General features: G+C 45.9%; 1 protein-coding gene across 2 annotated transcripts in view; it reads right to left on the bottom strand.

Annotated features, from left to right (window-relative positions):
* The window catches only part of EIF3J (eukaryotic translation initiation factor 3 subunit J), a 45,447-nt gene extending 36,997 nt beyond the window's left edge, over positions 1-8,450 (bottom strand). For both annotated transcript variants that reach the window (XM_075896799.1, XM_075896798.1), the window contains exons 1-2: positions 8,292-8,450; positions 8,091-8,197 (exon numbers count right to left, since the gene is read on the bottom strand). In XM_075896799.1, coding sequence (XP_075752914.1) covers positions 8,091-8,197; positions 8,292-8,316 — 132 coding nt within the window. In that variant the 5' untranslated portion in view covers positions 8,317-8,450. The remainder of the gene's footprint in view (positions 1-8,090; positions 8,198-8,291) is intronic.
* Between the last annotated feature and the right edge of the window lie 15,883 nt (positions 8,451-24,333).

Raw genomic sequence — 24,333 nt, 5'->3', positions numbered from 1 at the left:
GGACTCGGCAGTCCCCCGCTGGCCCAGTGCTCCCCGCCGTGTTTCAAAGCGGCAGCGCCATGTGGATCCCAGGGTTATCAGGGGAGTTCCCAGCTGACCCCAGGCTCCATGCAGCGCCGCCACTTTGAAATGCCATGCGCAGCCCAGGGCCAGCTGGGGACCCCGGGCTGCACGCAGCATTTCAAAGAGGCAGTGCCATGTGGAGCCCAGGCTCTGGCCCCAGGTTCCATGCAGCGCTGCCACTTTGAACCCACCCTTTCATTCCCCCCCACCACCCTTCCTGCCTCTCTCTCATAGAGGAAGCGCGGGAGAAGCAACTCATCGTTCACATCCCTAGTAGCAGCAGCAGTGTTATTTGGTGATTAAATCGGAATGTAAGCCGCTTAGTACCCATCAGCATTTAACAATCTCAAATGCTGCCACTACAGGTTACCACTTCAGGAACAAGAGGCACAACAGACTATCGATACATGTGACAGAAGCACTGTTCAATTCACAGGATGTCCAGCTATGCAGTGTTTTGCAACAAGGCTGTGTTGACACAGCCCTTGTCACTAGAAGTCAGCGTGTGTGAACACTATTTGTTGTCATTTTTGCTGACAAGATACTTCCGCTCCCTTTTGAGAGAACAAAGGAGTGTTCACACTTGCACTTGCCACAGCAAAACTCTGTCATTTATGGGAGGGGTGTTAAGCAAGTGTAAACAACAAAAGTTTTGTGGATCAAGCGCAAGTGTAGGAAGAGCCTCAGATTTAAGATAGAAGGAACAATTATGATAAATTAATCTGCCAGTTCTAGAGTTAACTGCACCTTTGATCCCCTTCTTGGTCTTTCTTGAGTGCACCCACTTAGATTTTAGGCTTCTCAGCCATCACCACTTTCATGACAGAGACCTGTCTCTCTCTCTCCTTTCAGACTAGGGATTTAGGCTTAAAGTCCCTCTGCCCCTCATTGCAATTTTCCAGCAGGCCTGCCCAGGGTCCAGTACCTGTTAATGCTTTCGCCAGGGCCTATGACACTGTATCCAACACGCAAGCTAGCCACCACAACTGCAATTATTCTTGGATCAAAAGCATTACAGGTGGTTTAGTGAGGGGGGAAATCTACATTCATACTAAAAATGTAGCAGAGTCACTGCCACCCCACCATGGGGCTCTGCAGCGTAAGTCTCTCAAATTCCACAACTTAGCTTGGTTCCACATTCACATAAGTTTTTGGCATCAGGAACCAGTCGCTGACTGGACAGTTAAAATATTTCTTTATACAGCTCAGGCCTTTGATCTGCAGTCTAGTGAATCATTGGTCAATGGACTGGTGTTACACATAACCGGAGTTGCATAATTTGCATTAGCCACTCCCTGGAACCCCACCTAACACTAATTGTCCCCCAAATTGTTGCCTGTCTATACAGTCAATAGCTCTTTGATCTCCTTACATCTCCAGCCCTGACATGTCACAATGACCTCCTGCAAACCACAAAACAATTTTGCCCAGTAATTTCAGCATCAAGCCCATAGCTTCTGGTTGAGCTGTTACAGCTTCTCTCTTAGAAGATCACTCTATCCCAATGGTCTCCAACCTTTTTAAGCATGAGAGCAATCCAAGATCTACCTCATACCCAAATACCCTTGTCCCACCTCCTTTGTGCCCCTTCTCTAAGGCCCTGACCCTATTCCCTCCCTCCCCCATCCTCTCTCACTTTCATCAGGCTGGGACAGAGGGTTGGGGTGCAGGTTCTGGTCTTGGGTTAATGGGATTTGGAGTGTGAGAGGGGTTTGGGGCAGGCAGTTGAGACGTAGATGGGGTTCTAAGTGCAGGCTTGGGGCTAGGGTAGGGGCTTAGGATGCAGGAGGGAGTTTGGGATGTGGGCTCCAGCTGAACACTGGTTACCTCAGGTGGCTCTTGAGTGGTGGTGCAGTGGAGCTAAGAGAGACTCACTCCTGTCCTGACCCTGCACCACCAGCAAACTCCATCCCAAGTCCTGCTGTGACCCCTCTGCTCTGTGGAGAAAGGATACAGAGTGGGAAGGGGCACCTTGACATCAGCACCCTCCTCACTCTCTCCTGCCTTTCACAAGAAGCAGGAGGCTCCTGGGGTGGGGGTCCACTCCAAGGCAAAGGACCAAACCAGTCAGGATCCCCTGTCAGAGGCGCCAAGATCTACCAGTAGATCCCAATCGACTGCTTGATGACCACTGCTCTCCCCTAATGCAAGGAGTCGAAACGATGGAGACCCCACCATGTCCCTCGGTAAATGCTCCAATGGTAGATTATCCTGAAAAATCTGCACTTTGCCTGGTCTGAATTTGTTCAGCTTCAACTTCCAACAACTGGATTTTGTTAGGCCTTTCTCCATGTGAAATGAAAGATGTTTGCTTTCAAATCTCTTCTCTATAATTAAGTCACCTCCTAACCTTCTCTTGGAGAAATTGAGTAGATTGAAAAATTACATTGGAAAAAATTGGAAAGGGTTCAGGAAGACCAAATGAAAGATTTGAGACTGGGAAAACATGGCTTTTTGGTGAGAATTAAGAATATCAATCTCCACTAATAGTCACACTAAACCTGTCCAGAGTCATATAAATACCTCCCGCTCTCTAATCTGTGTTCACCTGCTTATACATCAAAAAAATAGAGATGTGAATGGTTAATGGGTGAGGCTTACCAGTTATGGTTAACCAATTGCAGAGGAGAGGTGAGGGAGGTGCCCAGCCCCCTTTAATCAATTAACTGGTTAAACAAAGTTTAACCAGTTAACTAATTAAAAAAGGATTTTACATCCCTACAAAAGATCACATTAGCTCTTAGCCAGTGCACTCATTACACAGATTCTTTCAAAGTCACTGCTTTCCAAAATACAGTTTCCCATTTTATAATTGTGACCAAGATACTATTCCTAGGGACGTGATTCATGCATTAAACTGCATGTTGTTCAAGTAAACCCGGCTTACCAAGAGACAAATCGCTCTATAGAACTAACCTGTCAGTATTAGTACTTCACTAAATTGTGTCAGCTACACACTTTTCCAGCAGGAGTTTTATACTTTCTTCCAGATCATAAAATATTAAATAGATGGGGCCAGGACTCTGCTCAGAACAGCCCCACTGGATGGGGATGCTCATTTACAATTATTTTATGAACAGTTTAAATGCATTTCATCCCTTTAAGAGGCAGTGGGTTGAAATCAAAAGGAAGTATTTCCTCACACAATGCAGTCAACTTGAGGGACGCTTTGCCAGAGGGTGTTGTGAAGGCCAAGACTATAACAGGGCTCAAAAAAAAGAGCTAGATAAATTCATGGAGGACAGGTCCATCAACAGATATTAGCTGGGATGGTGTCCTTCGCCTCTATCTGCCTAAAGTTGGGAATGGGTAATACAGGATGGATCACTTGGCCTGTTCTGTTCTTTCCCTCTGGGGCCCCTGGCATTGGCCACTGTTGGAAGACAGGACCAGGGCTAGATGGACCTTTGGTCAGACCTAGTGTGAGCTGAAAATAGCAGCATGTATGTTGAAGATCCAGCTGAGACGTGGACTAGTCACCCAAGCTCAGACTCGGAGTCAAGCCGGCTGAAGAGCCCAAACTACCACCTGAGCATCAACCTTCACACTGCTACTAGCTCAGCTGTCACTCAAACCTGCAAAGTAGACGCTGCCTTACTGCTTCCTCCTGCATCAACCTTTCCATAATTTTGCCAGGGGCCAATGTCATGGCTAACCATAGGTCAGTTAGCTTGAAGGAAAGCCTAGCAATTGTAAAATTTAAGGTTCACATTCTTATTGCTAAATTAGTGTTAATTTAGCGCCCTGACAACTATGGAACTGAACATCAATACCTCACTTCAACCGCCAGCATGAGACAGACAACCTGTGTGTAACTGATCTGATGAGCCAAGTACCAGGTGTGACAAGCTCAATGGACTCCCAATCACCCTGTCCTACTGGGGCAGGTCCTCTGGTCTTCCTCTGAGAAAGCACAGAGTGGGGATTACTGACCTACAGAGGAGCAAAGACACTGAACCAGCTCAGTTCAGCACCCAGGAACACAACCTACAAAAGGGACCAAAACCCCCAATAAATCCATCTTACTCTGTATAAAAGATCACACAGAGGAAGCTAGTATGTTCTCCCGCTTTATCAATGAGAGATATGCACAGTGGTTTCTGTACCCCCTACCCCCATAACAATTATTTACACAGGGCTTGACGATACATGTTTTTATCAAGTATAAAATGTAGGATTTAAATGTTTGCAAGTGAAAACAGTCAGACCAAAATAAGTTACTAAGCCAAAACAAACAAAATATGCCACCTAACCCTAACACACCAAAAAACGTGTTACAGGCACATTCTTACCCTAAACAGGTGTTTTGATCATCTCTTTCACAAGATGAGCAGCCTTCTAGCCTGGGCCCGATCCTTCCACCGTTCAGTCTTAATTGGTCTCAGCAAGCATCTTGGGTGGTAAGAGGGACTCTTTGACATCTGGCCACACTTCCCCACCCCTTTATGCTCCATTAGCCCAAGGCACATAAGCAGTTATTTCAAAATAATTCCAAGCTGGAGAACTTCTTACTCCGACTCCTATAACCCTCATTGTACAAGTAGTAAGGGAAGTCAAGGGAAAAGCGCACTAACTCAAAATAACTTGTGTAAACAGTGCCAAGTCGAAAGAAACTATTTCAACTTTAACTACAAAATTAGCATAGCTGAAGCTACGTAGCTTGTTTTGAGTTTAGCCCTGCTGTGTAGATGTGCCCTTTGAACGCACAACAAGAAATGGATCACTTGATGATTACATGTTCTGTTCACTCCCTCTGAAGAACCTGGCACTGCCACTGTCAGAAGATAGGAAACTGGGCTAGACAGACCACTGATCTGATGTAGTATGGCGTTCTTATGTTCTCAAAAGTCTTCATCACACAAGTAATGTATCTATTTAGCTTTATACTACATAGAACAGCGCCATCCCAAGCCCCCCATCCTCACTCGTGCTCTAAAATACAATGCATGCACAAAGAGTTAGCACTAGGGATGTGAAATCCCATATAACTAGTTAAATGTGACATTTACTTCATGTTTCATCGGTTAACCAATTAAGGCAGGCTGGAGCACCATGCATTGTTGCCACAGCCAGGGGCTGCTCTGGATGCCCAGAAAGGCCCCTGCTTGCAGCGGGCCCTGCAGGGCTGGAGCATCTCCCTACCCACAGTAGGGAGCTTTCACATCCCTAGTTATCAGAGATCGCACTAGCTTGGTGCAGTATGAACAACCACGGCCAGAGTCTTCAATCAGCAAGAATCAATGACTCATCAGTTCCGAACTGCTTTCCTACTGGGATCAGAACAAATACTTAACTATGAACCTTTTTCAGTTATCTAGTGATCAGTACTAAGGATGGTGCCAATCTCTCAGTGTCCTGATTTGAAACAAAAACATGATTCAATGTCTAACTTTAGAACACTACCTTTACCCATTTTAAAAATATTTTTACAAAACCAAAGACCCCTTTGAAGATCTTAGATTCCAGAGATAGTATATACCCTCTCGTCATTCTGATGTCTGTTAGATATAGTTGTATGGAATAGGGATAAGCGGCGAGGAGTCCTGTGGCACCTTATAGAATAGGGATGTAATAGTGTCGTCAATTAACCAATTAGCAAAAGCTTATAGGTTAATGCTATAGACCAGTGTTTCCGCGGAACCCTGGGGTTCTGGGAAGCAAAAGTAAGGGTTCCGCGAGAACTTCATTACTTCTCTCCCTCCCCCCCCCCAAAGAGACAGAGAGGTATCGGCACACAAAGATGCTGGATGCTTCTCTGGTTTCCCGCCGGCTTTCAGACACCTCCTCTCCCCCGCTGCCACTCTGGGTTCCCAAAGCCTGCAAGTCTCCCTGGTCCATTCTGCCCCCGCCCGCCTTTTATTTTGTGCTCGACACATTTTTCCTGGTGGGCCCCCCCCCTTGACAAATCTTCCCCCCAGCTGAAGGGGTTCCTTGAAATTCTTCTGAGTTTAAAAGGGTTCCATGGCCAAATAAAATTGGGACACACTGCTGAAGACTAAACGCACCGCACCCCTTGCCCCCCGACTTGCCAGTAAATGTTTTTGCAGGCTGGCCAGCAGGCTGGCTGTTCTGGCTTGAAATGGGTCTGGGACCTACCCCTGCTGCGGCTCTGCATTTAAAGTGTATTAGGAGCCAGGCAGGCAGGAAGGCAGCCTGGTTCAGGTCCAGGAGCTCAGACCCCCCTCAGACAGGGGCTGCTGCCATCCTATCCTGCTGCTTCTTTATCAAAGGTAGCAGCAGAGGGCAACAGCTGTCTGCGAGATGAGCTGGTTTTTAAACTGCCTCCCCTCGTGGATCAGCTCCTGCCTGGCACCCTGTGCTGCTGCCTCTGATACAGGTAGCAACGCGAAGTGACAGGGGGCTCTTCAGGAGTGGGGCTGGAGCACACTGGCTGCCGGTCCTGCCCCCAAGGACTACAGAATAGTGGACTAACCGATAAGAATTTTTGAGATTACTCAACTATTTGATTAACTGATATTTAACTTTCCTAGTACAGTAGTCATTGCCAGTTGCTGATATATGCCCAAGGTCTAAGACCTAGAATTTTTGGGGTATCCCTCACAACTTGTCTTTCTTGTTAAGGGAATTATGCTGCATAGCATTTAGGCAATCAACATGCTTCTGTTAAACAGACTAGGTTTAAAGTTGAACATTTAGTTCAAACTCGAACGTGAAAGACAGCAAACCAGCTCCATGATTCTCTAAGGGTATGTCTACACTTTATTCCTCTCTCTCGGGAGAGGAATGCAAATGTAGACACCCAAAATTGCAACTGCAGTAAGGATTTAAATATCCCATGCTTCATTTGCATAATCGCACTATGGCTCTATTTCGCAATAGTGCTATTTTGCAGGGAGAAAAAGGGGAGGGAGTTTATTTCGACAGAAAACCCTTCCCTCAAAATAACCCTTACTCATTTTTTGAGGAGTAAGGGTTATTTTGAGAGAAGGGTTTTCTCCTGAAATAACCACATCTAAACAGAGTTTTTTATTTCGAAATAGCACCAATCCGCGAATACTTAAATCCTGGCTTCATTTATAATTTTGAATGTCTACATTTGCATCCCTCGCTCAAAAGAGGGTGCAAGTGTAGACACACCTAATAGATTGGTACCATTTTAACCCTCTGAGCACTAGCTAATACTAAAAGAAACAATGAAGGACTGCCTAGGTTTACAAGAGACACCACTAAAGTAAAGACACGTTTCTGCCCTGTGGGAGATAAGGAATGCCAAGACGGGGCTATTTGGAAAAAGTTCAACCACTCAAACTTCCCTCAGTGCACACCTCTTCCCCAGTTGCTGCATCAGGTAAGAACCTGTAAGGGGGCAGGTGATACAGACAATCTCCAGAGGAGAGTCCAAAAGTTGAATGCCGGCAGATCCCAGGGAAGTTTAGTAGAGAGGCCTGCCAGCAACTTAAATGTGGTAAATGGGCAACACACACAGAGTGCTCTATTTACTGGGATTGTAGACATCTTTTAACGGACAGGGGCTTTGCTCTGGAAAGGAGACAGACGGGCCAGTGGGAAGGAAGTTACAGGCGGGTAACCATAGTCATTGAACTGAGAAACCTAAGAGCAAGCGCAGTTCTCGGCCGGGGGAAGCGGCCCATTCGGAGACGTGTCTAGTCCCGGCTCACTGGACCTTTCTAGCGCTGGCCAGGCAGTGCCCATGCAGGCGGGGTTCAGAGCACGTGACATGGCACCGACTGAACTCGAGTAAGTCCCAGCTCAGGCGCCACTGCGGATCGGACTAGAGCGTTTTAAAAGGCTTCAGGTGACGCGGAACCGGCCCCCCCCCCGCCGGGCCCGCGCCCAGGCCACGAGCTCGCCGGCGAGTGTCGCTCAGCGGGAGGAGACTCCCACCGCCTCGTTAAGATGGAGACTCGCGGGTGGGCGGGGGCGCTCGCAGCCCCCCCCCCCCGCCGGGGCAGCCCGCGTGCCCGGGAGCGCTCGGCCCGCCCCGCCGGTGGTGCCCCTCGGCGCACGCGGTACGTTTATTCCGCACACGCGGCCCCGGGCCCCACCTTCACATCGTCCTCCTCATCCTCCCCGGCCCAGCGGTCGCCCGCGGCCCCCGGCGTCGGCACCAGCCGCTTGGCCACCGGCTCCGCCGCCTCGAAGGTGTCCGCGTCTGTGGGGGAGAGAGAGAGAGCGCGCGTCAGGCCGGGTGGGCGGGGGGATACGGGGGGGGGGGGGCCGGGGCCGCGAGCGCGGCCAGCACCTACCCCAGGAATCCGCCTCCGCCGCCATCTTGCCCCGCGGAACAGGCGCCTCCCGCGGGCTGAGTCAGCCCCAGCCGAGAGCGTCCCCGCCAGTCGGCCGGAGCGCGGGGCACGCCGGGATAGCGGCGGACGGACAGGCCCCGCCCCCCCGGCGCGAGGGAGGGCGGGGCAGCGCGCGGGCGGATCCGCGTGAGCGCGCGAGGAGGCAGCGCGGGGCCGCGGCTGGGCTCGCGCGCTCGAGGGAGGGAGGGAGGGAGCGACCGAGGGGGGGGCTGGGAGTGGGGCGTCGGGGCAGGAGTCTGGGGGGAAAAGAGGGGGAGGGGGCTCGGGGGGGCATGGGGAAGGGAGGACTTGGGGGAAGGGGGGCTCTGGGTGGGGGGGGCTCTGGGTGGGGGGGACATGGTTGGAGGGGGGCTCTGGGTGGGGGGGACACGGGGGAAGAGGGGCTCTGGGTGGGGGGACATGGTTGGAGGGGGGCTCTGGGTGGGGGGGACATGGTGGGGGGGACATGGGTGGGGGGGGCATGGTTGGGGGGGACATGGTGGGGGGGCTCTGGGTGGGGGGACATGGTTGGAGGGGGGCTCTGGGTGGGGGGGACATGGTGGGGGGGGCTCTGGGGGGGGCTCTGGAAAGGAGGCTCAGGGGGCAGCCCTGTTAATCTGTAACTTTACAAACACGGGGCAGGCAGCCCCTAGAGACCAACCACTGCCTAGGGCAGGGCTCTCCGACCTTTTTGCACCCGAGATCACTTTTTAAATGACAGACCAAGCCAAGATCCACCGCCCCGCCCCTTCCTTGAAGCCCCGCCCTCTCTCGTCTCCTCCTGTCCATCACTTGCTATCCCCAGCCCTTACACACTCTGATAAAGTTTATTTTTAAATTATGCGATACAAACAATTAAAATCACGTGTTTATAGTTATGAAATAAATGGTCTGTTTTTTATTCATGCTATTTACGTCTAAAATCAAGAATTTAAAATTACACATTTTGTGGGGACAGAGTTCTGTGGCTGGGGGCAGGGGAGAGGGAACAGGGTGCTGGGAGGGCAGAGGACAGGGTTCTGCAGCAGGGGACAGAGTGCCAGTGGGGGCAGAGTTCAGGGAGTGGGGACGGGAATAGGGACAGAGTTCTGTGGCTGGGGACAGGAGAGTGGGGACAGCGTTCGGGGAGTGGGGACGGGAGTGGGGATGGCGTTCTGTGGCTGGGGAGTGGGGTGCCAGTGGAGGCAGAGAATCCTCTGCATCTGCCTCCTCCCAGGATTCCTACCCTCCCCGCCCGCCAGGAAAACCAGCGCGTGCCTGCCCCGGGCCGACCCCCCACGGCGTAGAGAAGCCCCGCGCACGCCTGCCCCGGGGCCGACACCCTCACCCCCGCACAGGGAAGCTCCACGCACGCGCGCGCCTGCCCTGGGGCCAAGCCCCCCCGTGCAGGGAAGCCCCTCATGCACACACCTGCCCCGGGGCCAACACCCCCTCCCCCCGCGCGCGCTGAGAAACTCCCGGCGCGCCTCCCCCGGGGCTGACTCACCCCTCCTGTGCGGTGCAGGGAGCCGATGCTCCCTCCCGCAGTGCACCCGGCAGAGCAGCTAGTGCACTTCTGGACTCACCGGAAGTGGCGCTAAGCTGCGGGACTTCTGTCCATCCCCGGGAAGCCGACACTACCTCCATTTTCACTTGAGGTAGGTAGTGGGGCATCTCGGGGGTGGGAGGGAAATGAGGGCAGGGCGGACAGGACGCCTCGCGATCGACCAGTAGATCGCGATCGACCAGTTGGCGACCACGGGTCTAGGGTCATGAGCTTTCTGGACCCACTTCCTCAGATGAGCTAGAGTGGAAGTAGCAAAAGCAGTTAACTGCTCGTGGCATTACTTAAAAAACAACCACCAGTCTTGTCGTACCAGAGGGTACATCTAGACTGCAAGCTTCTTTGGAAAGAGCATCCAGACCTCAAAACCAGATGGAAACAGTGATCTTTTTCAAAAGAGTATCCAGACTGCATGGACACTCTCTCAGAAGAAAGCCTTGTTTGCTATTCCCTGAATGGCCACCAGGGCGCCTGTGTTTTTTTCAATTGCTACCTCTATCGAAAAATGTCCCTGTTCTGCGTCCACACATGCCTTTTTTCAAAAGAGCTCTTTCTAAAAAGGCATTCTTCCTCATAATTTGAGGTTTACCAATATCGAAAAACCCCTGCGTTCTTTTGATTTAATTTTGAAAGAACACGATTGTAGTGTGGCCACAGGTGCAGTTTTTTTGAAAAAACAACGTATTCCAGTCATACCCTTAGGGTGCATCTTGACTGGCCGCTTGAATTTGCACAAGAGCACTGACTTTGTAATGTACAAAATCAGGGCTTCTTGCGCAAATACTTTTACGCTCCTGCTTGGGAAAAAGCCCTCTTGCGCAAGAATACTTGCGCAAGAGGGCCAGCGTAGACAGGGAAGAACTGTTTTGTGCAAAAAAGCCCCAAGGGCTAAAATGGCGATCGGGGCTTTCTTGCGCAAAATCGCGTCTAGACTGGCCACGGATGCTTTTGTGCAAAAGCAAATCTTTTGCGCAAAGGCACTTGCCAATCTAGACGCGCTTTTGCGGAAATACTTTTAACGGAAAAACTTTTCCGTTAAAAGTATTTCTGCAAAATCATGCCAGTCTAGACACAGCCTTAGAGACAAGGTACCCTAGATATCTAGGATCATGAGCTTTTGTGGGCCTTGAGGTAGATAGGGAGCCATCTCAGGGGACTGTGGCTGGGTGACGGAAGGGAAGATCTCTAGGGGAAGTGAGGGGGGGGTCTCTGGCTGAGATTCCACAGGGAAAGGTGTCTGGTTGTGTGGGGGAATTCTCTTTGGGCTTGGGTCCCTCTGTTGACAAGTGCTTTGGGGCTAGGAGAGAGAGCTCTTGCCTGATTGGGGAAGGCGGCAGCAGCAGGGTTCTCTGCTGGGTTTCTTCTGGCCTTGCCTAGACTAGGGTAAAAGGTCTGATGTCCGAGCACATTCACTAAAATGTTCTGATTAGCATGGCTGAAAAGTCTGGAGACAAGGCGCACAGGCTGCTGTGAAGCATCGGCTACAACATAGCTTCATGCGTGTTCTCCTTTATTCTCTACAGCAGTCAGGTGGTGTGATTGCAGCACAAGTAGCGGCTAGCTTTGAGTTTGTACAGTCCTACCTGAGTCCTTGAGTGCATACTTGGGCAGCTAGCCAGAGCCAGCACCTCTATAGATTAGGGATGGGAAGGTTTATTATTAAGATGACTATTCCTGAGCTCCAGCTCCCACCTGCTCCCTGCGTTGCTGTCTCTGTGGGAGGCAGTGGGGGTGGAGGCTCCCTGCAGGCACTGGCTTCTGCCAGCCCCCCTTTGGGGTGTGTGTGTGCAGCTGTTTGAATTAACCGATAAGCCCAGGTTTATCAGTTAATCTTTAAACAACTATATGCTAACATTCCTAGCAAAAAGGAGAGTATTTGGGCTGAAGCAGGAAAGATTAGCTCAGTACCAGGGAGAAGGAACTAGGGGAGCATTTGGGGACTTGGCCCAGGGAAAAGGCTGCTGTATTAGGGCTAGAGACTAAAGCCCTGACAGTAGCCACTACCTAGGGTCCCTGGGCCAGAATCCAGAGTAGCGGGTGGACCTGAGTTCCCCTGAACCCTCCCCACACCACTAAAAGGGTCTGTTCCTTGAAAGGGATGCCTGGATTATGGAGGGGTTTCATCCCAATCCTGTAACTTTGCCAATGATCAGGATGGCTCAAGTAAGCTGTGACCCTGGCCTCTAGAAAAGGCCCTCTAGTGTGCAGGGTCACAGCGAGCCTGTGAGGCAAACAACAACTGGCTAGTGATAGAAATGTAGCCGTGTAAGTCTGTTGTAGCTGAAGCAAAATACAGGACTGTGTAGCACTTTAAAGACTAACAAGGTGGTTTATTAGCTTTCGTGGGCCAGACCCACTTCCTCAGATCAAATAGTGGAAGAAAATAGTCACAACCACATATACTTGCACTTGAAAGGGAATCCTCTGAACTGTCATTCATGCTAAAATTCAACACTTTACGCCTCGGTCTCAACAAACAATCTAATTATCTTACCCATTACAAAGATAGCTTTCCCAATTATCACCTCTAATATCATTAGCTCACAGACATTTACCTCCCCCCCCCCACATCCCCCTTCTGTTCTGAAATGTGATTTGTCCTTTTCATATGTGTTCATTTTTTTAAATTGTATCCTTTGGTATATATGGTTGTGACTATTTTCTTCCACTATTTGATGTGAGGAAGTGGGTCTGGCCCACGAAAGCTCATCATCTAATAAACCATCTTGTTAGTCTTTAAAGTGCTACATAGTCCTGTATTTTGCTTCAACAACTGGCTAGAAATGCAAGACCCTCAGGGCACAGCCGGAGCTTTGCCACAGTAGTTAGTTTTTTGGTAGCTCGTCATTACCCTGACTTGAATACCGTCTGATGGATTTAGGACAATGGCAAATAAAGATGTCATTGACAAAATCTAACCTTGGTCTTTGGTCCAGTGCTTGGCGCCCAGCAAAGATACGATCTATTCAGCATGCTGGTAATTATTCTTGGTACAAGGTGCTAGGTCCTGTGGTTTAGTGAGAGCATTCTGAATTTACAGTCCAGAATAGTTCTCTGGGTCTGATTCTTTGTCTTTAAGGCAGAGTCAGGTTGGCTCTATTGATTTAACTTCTCAGGGAATGTCAGTCTAATTGCTGCCAGACATCTGTCCATTTCATGCAGAGCACCACCAACCATAGTTATTTGCAGTCTCAAAAGAGAGGCCATCCATGAACAGTCATGGAGACTGAATTACTTCCATCTCAAAGCAGCATGACAACATTTACATGGCTGCTGCTTATGGGATGTGTGTTGTGTTCATAAAGGAAGGATTTCATTCTCCAAAACTGTCTCTCTGGCACCATTCATGAACACTAGATTTGCTAATAAACAATTTGGAGTTATAACAACAGACTAACTAATGCTGGAAGCCCATTCTACTTCAATACAGTGATAGAACAGGAATAAAACAATGGCTTCATGTCAACAGTATATTGTTTAATGGGAAGATGTAATTGTGATGTAGTGGGCAGGCAGTACACTCTTTGGGCAGGCATTCACTGGTTGCTGTGTTTGGGCTGTGGGTGACCCCTACTGGCCTGTGTCTGTAAGCACTGCCCAGCAGGGGGGCCACCTGAGGTCATGTAGACAGAGACCCAACCGGTCCTACCTGTTGAGGGCAGGGACTGAACAAAGGAAGTGAGTGTTCCGGGAAAGGGTCAGTTTCAGCTGGGGGAAACTAGGAAGGGGACAGTTTAAGCAGAGGGTTGGGAGTTTAAGGGCCTAAGCACCCCATTCCAAGTGATCTGAGGCATCCTGGCCCTGACTCCTGTAGCCACATCACGTCTATGTTGTGTTATACCCTGGAGAAGCAATAAACCCTCTCTACCCTACCGGCTGGCGGAGTCTGTTCTGGCTGCTACGGGGGTGCAGGATCGGGGGGGACCCCAATGCGCCGTCACAGTAATGACAATATGCCAGTTCATTTTTAAGTAAGCAGCTATGCTTACTGCAGAGTTGACAGGTCAAATCCCTAAACAGGGATTTGCTTGATCTATCTCACAGCAACCCACTAGGCAATCTGAAGAGGAGTTTTTAAGCTGGCTGCAGTATGAGCCACTTATCCACAATCCTGCTGGATATTAGCTGGATGATAATTGTATGAAGTGATTTCAATGCTCCTAGCAGGAGAGAAAAAACAAAGTTATTTTAATGCATCAGCACATCCAAGTTCTCTATCCCTGGTAATCCCTTAAATAGTAGCATGAGGCTGTCACAGCACCCTTGCTAATGTGAAGAGACTTACAAAGGAGGCTGGTTGTACATGTTGAATGATTAGTGGCAGTAAACATGAAATGTTTACAGTAAGGGAGTCAAGCAAGATGACTGACACACATACAGGCCCACCCCCAGGGAGCCAGCGAGTCTAAAGGATCTAAGTCTCCCAGCCAGTACTACTGGAGCAGCTGCTGGAGCACTACGCAGACTGCTCTGGTTGGCTCTCAGGACTGGGGACGAGGTATTAAACTCCGGGTAGTGTTGAAAACTATGGGGGGCTGGTGTGGAGCACTTGCCCCGCCCCTTCCACTTGAGGGCCTGCCCCTTCTGGGAGCCAAGAGCTGATTCTCCCCCCCCAGCTTTGCTCCTGGGCCTGGCATGGGTGTCAGCTACGCAGCACATATGTCATTTTTTAATTAAATCTTAAATTTTCTGGATTTCCCAGAGATGATAAAAATAGACACACGGGGTTTTCCAAAGTTTTAGAAGTTTAATAAAGATTAATAGAGTCCATCTAATTTGATCTCCTGTATAACACAGGAAATAAAACTTCTCAAAATAATTCCTAGTGCAGATTTAAAAAAACACCACCACCAAATCTTTGTTTTAAAAATTGCCAGCGATAAGAGAATCCACCACAAACCGTGGCAAATTTTCCAAGGTTAAACACTCACAGCGTTAAAAATGTATTTCCTATTTGCAGCAGCAGCCAGCGACCCCGGAGCCCAGCAATTCCCTTAATCCGTCCTGTTGGTGAGCCTGTGATCAACTGACCATTCACCACAACCCCAAAATCTCTTTAGTTTTTAAACGATGTTCAGTATGAGGTGTAATTTCCAAATGCTGGCAGTGAAAGGAAATCCCAGCCTTTCTTGTTTATTGACATCTAGATTTACTCACCATTTTTTGGGTCCTTAAATCGATTTTTGGGTTTTTCTGAAAATAAAATGAAAATGTCCATGCTTCAGTTAAATCTTTACTCGGGGGTGAGGCTGGGAATGAAGGGTTCAGTTTGCAGGCTGCCCAGGGAGAGAGGATAACCCCAGCTCTCTGTCATTGCCGCAGCTTGGAGCCAAGTGAGAAGCGCCTCTCCATGGCTACTGCAGCTTCTGTGGGTACACATGGGGGAGGGGTGCATGTTCCCCAGCTAAGGCACGTCCAGGCTTGTCTACCCCCCTGCTTTTCCCAGCCACAGTGAGGAATGCAACAAACTGCACTTTCCCCGCACTCCCTGATGAAGGGGAACAGCCAGTAATGTTTCCAAATGAATTTGGGGGAGGGGAGCCTCAGGCCCCCTCCAGTCTTCTCTAAGGGCGTATGGGTGTGGGAGGCTCAGGGCTGGGGCAGTCCTGGACTGGGGAGGCACACCAATTGCCAGCCTCTTTCACCTACCTGGTGATTCTCTTCTGTATGGTTTTATGAGCCCATGTGCAATGGGTAGGGATCATTACACCCCATTCTCTGTACAACCAAACCTTACCTTGCTTTAAGTTATGACAGGAAGCTGTATACCACATTTGATGGTTCTAGGTCTTATTGTTTAGGAGGCGTTCTTGAACAAATGGTCTCACAGACGGATGCATGTTTCTAAAATATATGTAAGAAGATGACACAGTTTGATGCTAATTTAACTGTTGGGAAGGAAATAAGGTGCAATTTAGTGAACTCAATGTTCACTGATTCATGCCCTGCGTGGGCAAAAGAGTTAGTCTGTAGTGATGATAAAAGCAGAAATGACTTAAGACCTGATCTACAATTTAAAGTTTTACTGGTATAACAGATTTACTAATACTGTTAAATCTGTTGCCCAAACTTTAGATTGTGTATTAATTATATAAATTACTTAAACCCCAGTTGTCACTTTGAGGGTTGACAGGTCCTTGTCCCAAGATATGGCCCAGTATTATTCAAACTATTTTATAGTTGGGAACCCTGATGTGCACAGTTGCAACATTCACATTATAGGAACTCTTGTATATTTACAAATGTAGTTTATTAATACATTTAACACAGTCACAAACACTCCAACTTAGCAAGATAGTGATACTATGGAATGTACATCTGCACTTCCATCTCCTGTAGAAGAACCCGAAGTGTCAGCCATCATCTTCCTCATCACCCTCACCTTTCCCATCATCACCAATGGCCATCACACAATATATATGGCAGATACTACATTGGCCAAACCAGACAGTCTCTGTGACAAAGAATAAATGGACACAAATCAGACATTGGAAATGGTAACACACACAAATCTGTAGGAGAACATTTTAACCTTCCTGGGCATTAAATAATGGAGTTAAAAGTAGCCATCCTTCTACAAAGAAATGTTATCACTCACTTACAGAGGGAGACTGTTCAACTGGAGTTCATTTACAAGTTCATCACTATCCATTTAAGCTTCAATAAAGATATTAACTGGTTAACACATTACAAAGGCAATTTTCTCCATCTATGATATTCACATTTCCACATCAAATGTTATGAATAGGACACAGCCAGCCTGACTTAATTATCTTCATTAACACTGCTCCTACCATTGACAGGTAACTTCTTTTTCTGCTATATATACCCTGGATTCTGTTATTTCCACTCCAACTCATCTGATGAAGTGAGCTTAGCCTACAAAAGCTCATGACCTAATGCAGGGATTCTCAAACTTGTGATACCGTGACCCCCCTCTCAGTTGCTCGTGACCCCCCTCTAATCTGTTTGTGATCCCCCTCCAAGTTGCTCCTGACCCCCTGGGGGGTCAGGACCCACAGTTTGAGAAACGCTGACCTAATAAATTATAAATAAATAAATTAATGGAGATTGCCTATCTCCTAGAACTAGAAGGGATCATTGAGTCCAGTCCCCTGCCTTCACAGCAGGACCAAATACCATCCCTGACAAATTTTTGCCCCAAATCCCTAAATGGCCTCTGCAAGGATTGAACTCACAACCCTGGGTTTAGCAGGCCAATGCTCAAACCACTGAGCTATCCCTCCCCCCCCACAGGACTACTTATTCTTCTTCGTATAGGATAGTGTATCAATGATTTCAACTTACTATCATATATGTCAATTTGTTACCATGGTCCTTTGTGGTTAGGTAACACATTTGGTATTCCTGTCATAAAAGATTATTTCGGTTATTTCAAAGTGACAGGTTGTAGTTTACCTGTTAAGTTTTTAAAAGATGTGAACTTAGGAAAGCCCCTATGCCAATCAGCTTTAACACATCCTCTGTGTTAAAGATCCCAACCATACATGGACCTTATGGTTTAACTCACCATCTCTCTAGGTGAAGGTCCCATGTACACTAACTTTGCTTAGCTCAGCATACTGGATGTGGCCTGTAAATTCCTTGCATTACAGCCAAATAACCTTCATCTAAACCTATTATAATAAAACAAATAATCAAAACCATAAGGAAGTAAGAAATTCATAAGATAAAAGATACATAGGAAAGCAAGCAGGTTAGCCTTACTGGCTACACCAATATAACCGAGTGTTCCACCTATCTGCCTCCTACCATTTGGATACTCTTCAGCAGGCAGGCTGCAGGTAGGGAGCTAAAGAACCCAGCTTTTTGTTCCCTCCACAGCCCAGCTACCGCTCAGACAGACAGCCAGGGATGGGGGAGAACGTGGAGAAAGCTAGAGCACTCAGCAGCCAGCAACCACTTAGATTCTGGTCAGTTTCTCTTTCTGCCAGTGGAACTCACAAGAACCTTCCAGGTGAACAACTGGAAAACAAAAACCAACCTCTCTTTTCGTATTCCCAAAAGGAATTTTCTGTAAAAATTCTGTAATGCAAACAAATTCACCCTTTCATCCCATTCAAGATTCTTTTCAAAAACATGAAAATGAAAGAGTTTCTATTTTCCCACCAGCTGTAGGTGTAAGTCTTGCACTGATATCCAATGAAATGTTTAAAAAGGGAAAATGGGCTTTTCCAGATTATTTACTGCTTTTATGTTCCCAAACAAGATGAAACACCAGACCAGGATGCTTCTTAAAATTTCAACATTCTACATTTTTTCCAATTGTATAATATGCTCTGAATGCAATAGCTACATTTTAATGTGTTTCAGATTAGATGCGCTAGGATTTCTCCATTGTTTGTACACAAATATTTTCCTATTCCCTTTCTGATAAAAGAAAATTATGATTCCATTTAATTTGAACTGGGCCTTTTTAAAAAATGTGTTCAGATCTTTGTATACGGATATACAAATGTCTTTACGTTGCCCTAGTACAAGGAGACGATGATCCTTGCTCAATATCTCCAAGAGGGGTCTACTTTTCTCTAGTGTTAACATAACTTGCTTTCTGGAATAGTGCTGATGGGTGTCTGTTGCCAGGAAATGCTGCCATTCCACGTTCTGTTCTTTTGTACCACACACAGGATATTTTTCATAACAAAAAGACACATCTCAAGTTTGATTTTATATATTTACTGGATATGTGGTGACCAATCTTTTCTTTCCCAATTATAATAGAAGGAATAACACAATTTACTCACCCTCTCCCTCCAAACAGCTACCTACTATCTTTTTACTACATCCTATGTGCAGAGGATTAAGGCATCTTTCTTGTAGGTTTCTTTAAAGGAAACATTCCCTTTTTTTAGCCCAGCAATCTGAAAGTTAAAAAAAAGTAAGAACATGTTGGGCGTTGTCTTTGAAAATGAGAATTTAAATTAACATTTGAGTCAGTGGCGTGTGCCAGCTGTCCTGCTGTAAATAAAATACAGAGTATGGATAGCCTACTGTAAGACACTGACTCAGCTTCAACTGCTTCTGCAAAACCACTATAATCATGTGTCCACATTTAAAAAACCTAGGTAGAGTGGGGGAAGGACGATAGGTTGCTTGAGAGTTTGTTTAGAACTGCCAATTCCAAATGATCATCGTGAGACTAAAAAATCATGAGACTAAAAAAGAGGGATTCTTTTTATTTGCATTCTAGCTTTCCAGCATTTAGATTGCACACAGGCCATATTAAGCTTTTCTTCACAACCACGTGTATGATCAACTTCTTTGTATGTCAACAGTTCTTGGGTCCTGGGACAGAAGTAAAACAACAAATAATGCTGCACTCATAATGCTATCATCAAAGTTGCCAATATTATCAATGCTTAATTTTTCTTTTATTTAAAGCTGATTGCAGCCAGTGATGAAAAATATAAACAGCATAACAAGAGATTTAATTTACAGTATAGAAAATTATATACCTGTGCTATTTGCTATCAGATGCACATTCGTTCATTTAGGTTTTTGTTTTTTATTTAAATATTCAGTATCAGGAACTAAAGTGTAAGTCTGGAATGACACATTATTAGTCTAAGCAATCTTTGAGTTCATCCCTTTAGCTTCTGACAGACATGTTGAAGCCTAAACTCAGATGAATAACTTCAGTGCTTATTATTTCTTCTTTCAGAAGAAATACATGTCCTCACATATTTATATAGATTATAAGCCCTCATTTTTCTTCTAGCCTATAAAGCACTATTCACTCTTACAATCCGACATAAATTTGTATAGTCAGAGATGGATTAAAGACAAAGGGACACTAATCCATTAAAATTACTTCCCTCTTAAAAAGGGGGGAGAGATTGAGGCACATCTTCTCCCCTTACCAAATAGTTGTCTCCCAAAAGAGGAAGCGTATCCTACCAGAGAAGATAACTGGCCAACAAAAATTAACTGTTACCCTACCTTTGTGGTTCTCAACCTTTTCTGATTACTTTCTTCTTTTCAGAGAATGATTTGTCCTGTGCACCCCCAAGTTTCACCTCACTTAAAAACTACTTGCTTGCAAAATCAGACACTATTACTGAAAAATTGCTTACTTTCTCATTTTACAATATATTTATAAATCAATTCAAATGCCAGTATTATACATACATTTCAGTGTATAGTGTATAAACAAGTCATTGTATGAAATTTTAGTTTGTACGGACTTTACCAGCACTTTTTATGTAGCCTGTTGCAAAATGAAGCAAGTATCTAGATGAGTTGATGTACTCCCTGGGATACGTGGTACTCCTGGTTGAGAACCACTGCCCTACTAGGGATGTGAAAGGGTCATCATTTACATGGTTAACCAACAAGCGTGGATTCAAAGGTTAGCATGCATGGTTACACACAGTCCCTTGTGCTGCCGCCAGTGTATCAGAATCAGTGTGGGGGGAGGAAATAGAGGGGAGCCAGTACATGCAGGGATCTGGCTTAAAGCCCAGCTCCCCACGCACACCGGCTCCCTCCTTCCCACCCTGCTGTCACTAATACACTGGCAGCAGCATGGGCAGCAAGTGGGAGCCACTTGTCCTCCCTCATATAGCCATGTAAATGCTGAAGTTTTCGCAGTTACAAGATTGCATAATTAAATACATTTTAACACCCCTATGGCCTACCTCATCGCTCCAGCTGGGTCCTTTCTGACCAGGACCGATCCAAAGCTCCTGCATTAAATTTACCTCTTTGTCCATCTTTAAGTCATTTAAAAAAATCTACGAGGGGTTAATTGTTTTTATATAATCAGAATCATTGCAGAGCACTGGGATGGCGTGTTTCCCTCTGCCACATATATATGTACAGTTTACACACTAGAAAAACGCTGCCGTTTTCAAAGCCTTACTATCAATGGAATAAAAACAATCTTGTGATTGGTTTCTCTCTGCACCTGCTGAGAATGTAGAAGCTCAACTTGTCAGTCTGAATTTGTGTAGGAAAACAAGTAGACAGACTTGGTTACTGTTTTTAAATTGGTAGGAGGCTTAATATCGATACCAGGCTATGCCTAGTCATGTTATCGTGTTAAGCATCTTTTATCTAGATCGGGTGTATTTCAATCATTTTGAATATTATTAGTTGAATAAAGGCATCTATTACAGGGTTTACCAGTCCAGCCATAGAGTTGCCATCAAGGAGTACTTGGTGCTGCTATGGAATGGAAGAAGGTGCAAAGTCACCTGTTCTACTCTGTGCTAGTTGTCCCCAATCACAAGGAAAGGATAGTATCTTGTCCCAGATCACCAAGGCAGATGGATGTTGTAGTCACTGCCCCCTAATGTCAGTTCCCCCTAAGCCGGGTTGGCAACCTTTTCAAACCCAAGAGCCAAACTACATCAAAATTCAGAACCAGTGGTCAACAAAGAGCAGTACAAAAATGCCCATTTGCATGACTGAAAATATACAACTTAATATTATCGATAATTGACATGATGATTAATAATAGCATAAATGAAACATTGTACTCAGGGATTTTATATAATGGGACTTCTGCTGCTGCCATCTTTTCGCACATTTCTTTGAAGTTTACATCGTAACTGGTCAAATTCAGCCTCATGCACGCATTCAGGCAGTCCTGAGCACAAATTCCCTTTGATGTGATTCAAATGACGAAAGCCTGCTCACACATATAGGTGGATCCAAACACTGAAAATAAGGCCAAGCTGACATTCTGCATGATGTTGTCTATGACAAAGTTCTTTCCAAGTCTGCAGAATCAGATTATCATCATTCTCTAATTTCTTCGTGTCAGCCCATTTGTGCAGTTTTGCCAATTCTGCACATTGTCAAGAATTCAGCTTGATGAATTTTCCACCCAGATATCCAACTCCTTGAAATCTGCTATTTTCATTTCCAAATCACTGACTGAGATGCCTGGAATGACTGTCAAATCCAGTTCTTCAATGGACACTTTACGTGGACGAATCAAACTTACACAGAGCATTATGTTTGTGAAAGTTAACAAAAAAAGACTTGAATGCTATCAGGAGCTCAGACACAAACCCAGCAAGCTGCTTCAAATCAAGATTGCTATTTGGATTCTCTCTCTGATATGAATCACAAAATATTTGTAATCTTTCAAAATGTCTGCCCATCTCAATATCTTTGATTATGTCAATTTTCATCCAAATCTGAACCCTGCCTGCTGCAGAATCAGGACTGTATTTCCTTACCTTTGTATCTTAAGGTTCCACTCATTCAAATGACCCGTAATGTTGATGAGATAGTAAAACTTGAGCAACCAGACACAATCTGAAAGCTTGACGTGTGTGACACCCTTCTTATCCAAAAATGACACTCTCATGAATACAGGTAGCAAAATGAGACAAAACTTTGCCACGAGACAAACAGCGAACATCGCTGTGCATTAGTAGATCAGGGTATTTGGAATCTAATTCCTCGAGCAGTGACTGAAAATACAGGGGGTTCCTTACTCTTGTCAGAACAGCTAAACTATCCATTACTGAACTTTCATTGCATTGTGCATCAGGAGGCACTTTGCATGCAATCTTGTGGAACCGAATTCAGAAACGTAATGGGCCTGGTTCGTATTGTCAATTGGATTCTTTCCCAAGCCCTTAATCACTGTCAATTGCCGACCATGTTAGGTGCATTGTCCATACACACAGACACAAGATGATCCAATGGTATTTCTCTCTCATTTACAAAGTTCATTACAGTTTTAAGGATGTCTTCATCCCTTCTTTGATTTTTCATGGGTAATAACTCAGTCATTTCCTCATGCACAGCATTTCCACAAATATATCATCCCAGAATACACAACTGATTAATTTCATGTGTGTCGGTTTTCCTGGCCAAAGCAAACAAAATATAAGTTAGCTGTACTCAGATTTTGCATTTGTTCCTTGTCAGTTTGATGGGCCATTTTTACAGCTGTCATGAACTGTTTTTATCGATAATGGCATGTCTTGAATTTTCTGTAAGATTTTGTCCTTGTTGTGAAACTCGTCAAATAGTTCATGACCAATTTTTAGCATGCATCTCTTCATGTAATCTCCATCAGAGAAAGGTTCCCCTCTTGAATAATGCTGAATGAGCCCCATTTTTTTTTTTTTTACTATGCCAGCAGGCTATTTTGTCCAATGTTCATTTTTTTGCTGCGGCTCCCTGCAGGGTTTTTTTCAAGCATCCCCTTTGGATTATTTTGTAGCAAATGCTGCATGTTTTGCCATGAAATTCATTTTTTTTTGTTTGAGAACAAAACAAATGACACAGTGTGGAGATCCAGACCTATCTACAAATTATTACAAGTCTGTCCACTCCTTTTGAAAAATTGGTACTAATCATCTCTCTTTCTCCACTATTTTTACTGTTAGGGAGTTAGAGTTCACCATCATGTGGTGATGGAAAGATTTCTTGACCAATCAAATAAAAAGAGAATATGCACAACCCCCCCCCACCCGCTATTAGTGCAGAGGATGGATGGTTGTTAAAATGAACGGTTAAAGATGAAGTAGACAAAACATCATCCTGACATGAGTAATTATGTGTTTATAAAATGTTGAATTAATTTTTTATTTTAATTTAAAAAGTTGATAGAAAATAAGACACATAATATCTTACTGCCCCTATATAAAACTATGGTACTCCCACATCTTGAGTACTGTATACTGATGCGGTCTCCTCACCTCAAAAAAGATATTTTGGCCTTGGAAAGGGTTCAGAAAAGGGTAACTAAAATGTTTAGGGGTTTGGAACAGGTCCCATATGAAGAGAGGATAAAGCAACTGGGACTTTTCAGTTTGGAAAAGAGGAGATTGAGGGGGGATATGATAGAGGTATATAAAATCATGAGTGGTGTGGAGAGGGTGAATAAAGAAAAGTTATTCATTAGTTCCCATAATATAAGGACTAGAGGACACCAAATGAAATAAATGGGTTGCAGGTTTAAAACCAATAAAAGAAAGTTCTTCTTCACACAGCGCATAGTCAACCTGTGGAGCTCCTTGCCAAAGGAGGCTGTGAAGGCTAGGACTATAACAGAGTTTAAAGTGAAGATAGATAAATTCATGGAGGTTAGATCCATAAAAGGCTATTAGCCAGGGCGTAGGAAAGGTGTCCCTGGCCTCTGTCAGAGGCTGGAGATGGATGGCATAAGACAAATCGCTTGATCACTGTCTTCTGTCCACACCCTCCAGGGCACTTGGTGCTGGCCACTGTCGGCAGACAGGCTACTGGGCTAGATGGACCTTTGGTCTGACCCAGTACGGCCATTCTTATATTGTGTGTATTTTTGGAATGACCAAAGAGCAATATTTGACTCTAGAGTCATAGGTTGCAGACCCCTGCCCTAAGCTGTGTTGCTGCACAGCTTCACATTAAGCCCACATAGGGACTCAGGGCTCCAGTGGGGAAAAATATCACCCCAAACTCCAAAACTGCCGTGGCCAGCAAAGGGAGTTC

The sequence above is a fragment of the Pelodiscus sinensis genome, chromosome 14 (genome assembly GCF_049634645.1).
Source record: "Pelodiscus sinensis isolate JC-2024 chromosome 14, ASM4963464v1, whole genome shotgun sequence".
NCBI classification, from domain to species: domain Eukaryota; kingdom Metazoa; phylum Chordata; order Testudines; family Trionychidae; genus Pelodiscus; species Pelodiscus sinensis.
This window is presented reverse-complemented; position numbering and strand designations above follow the sequence as displayed.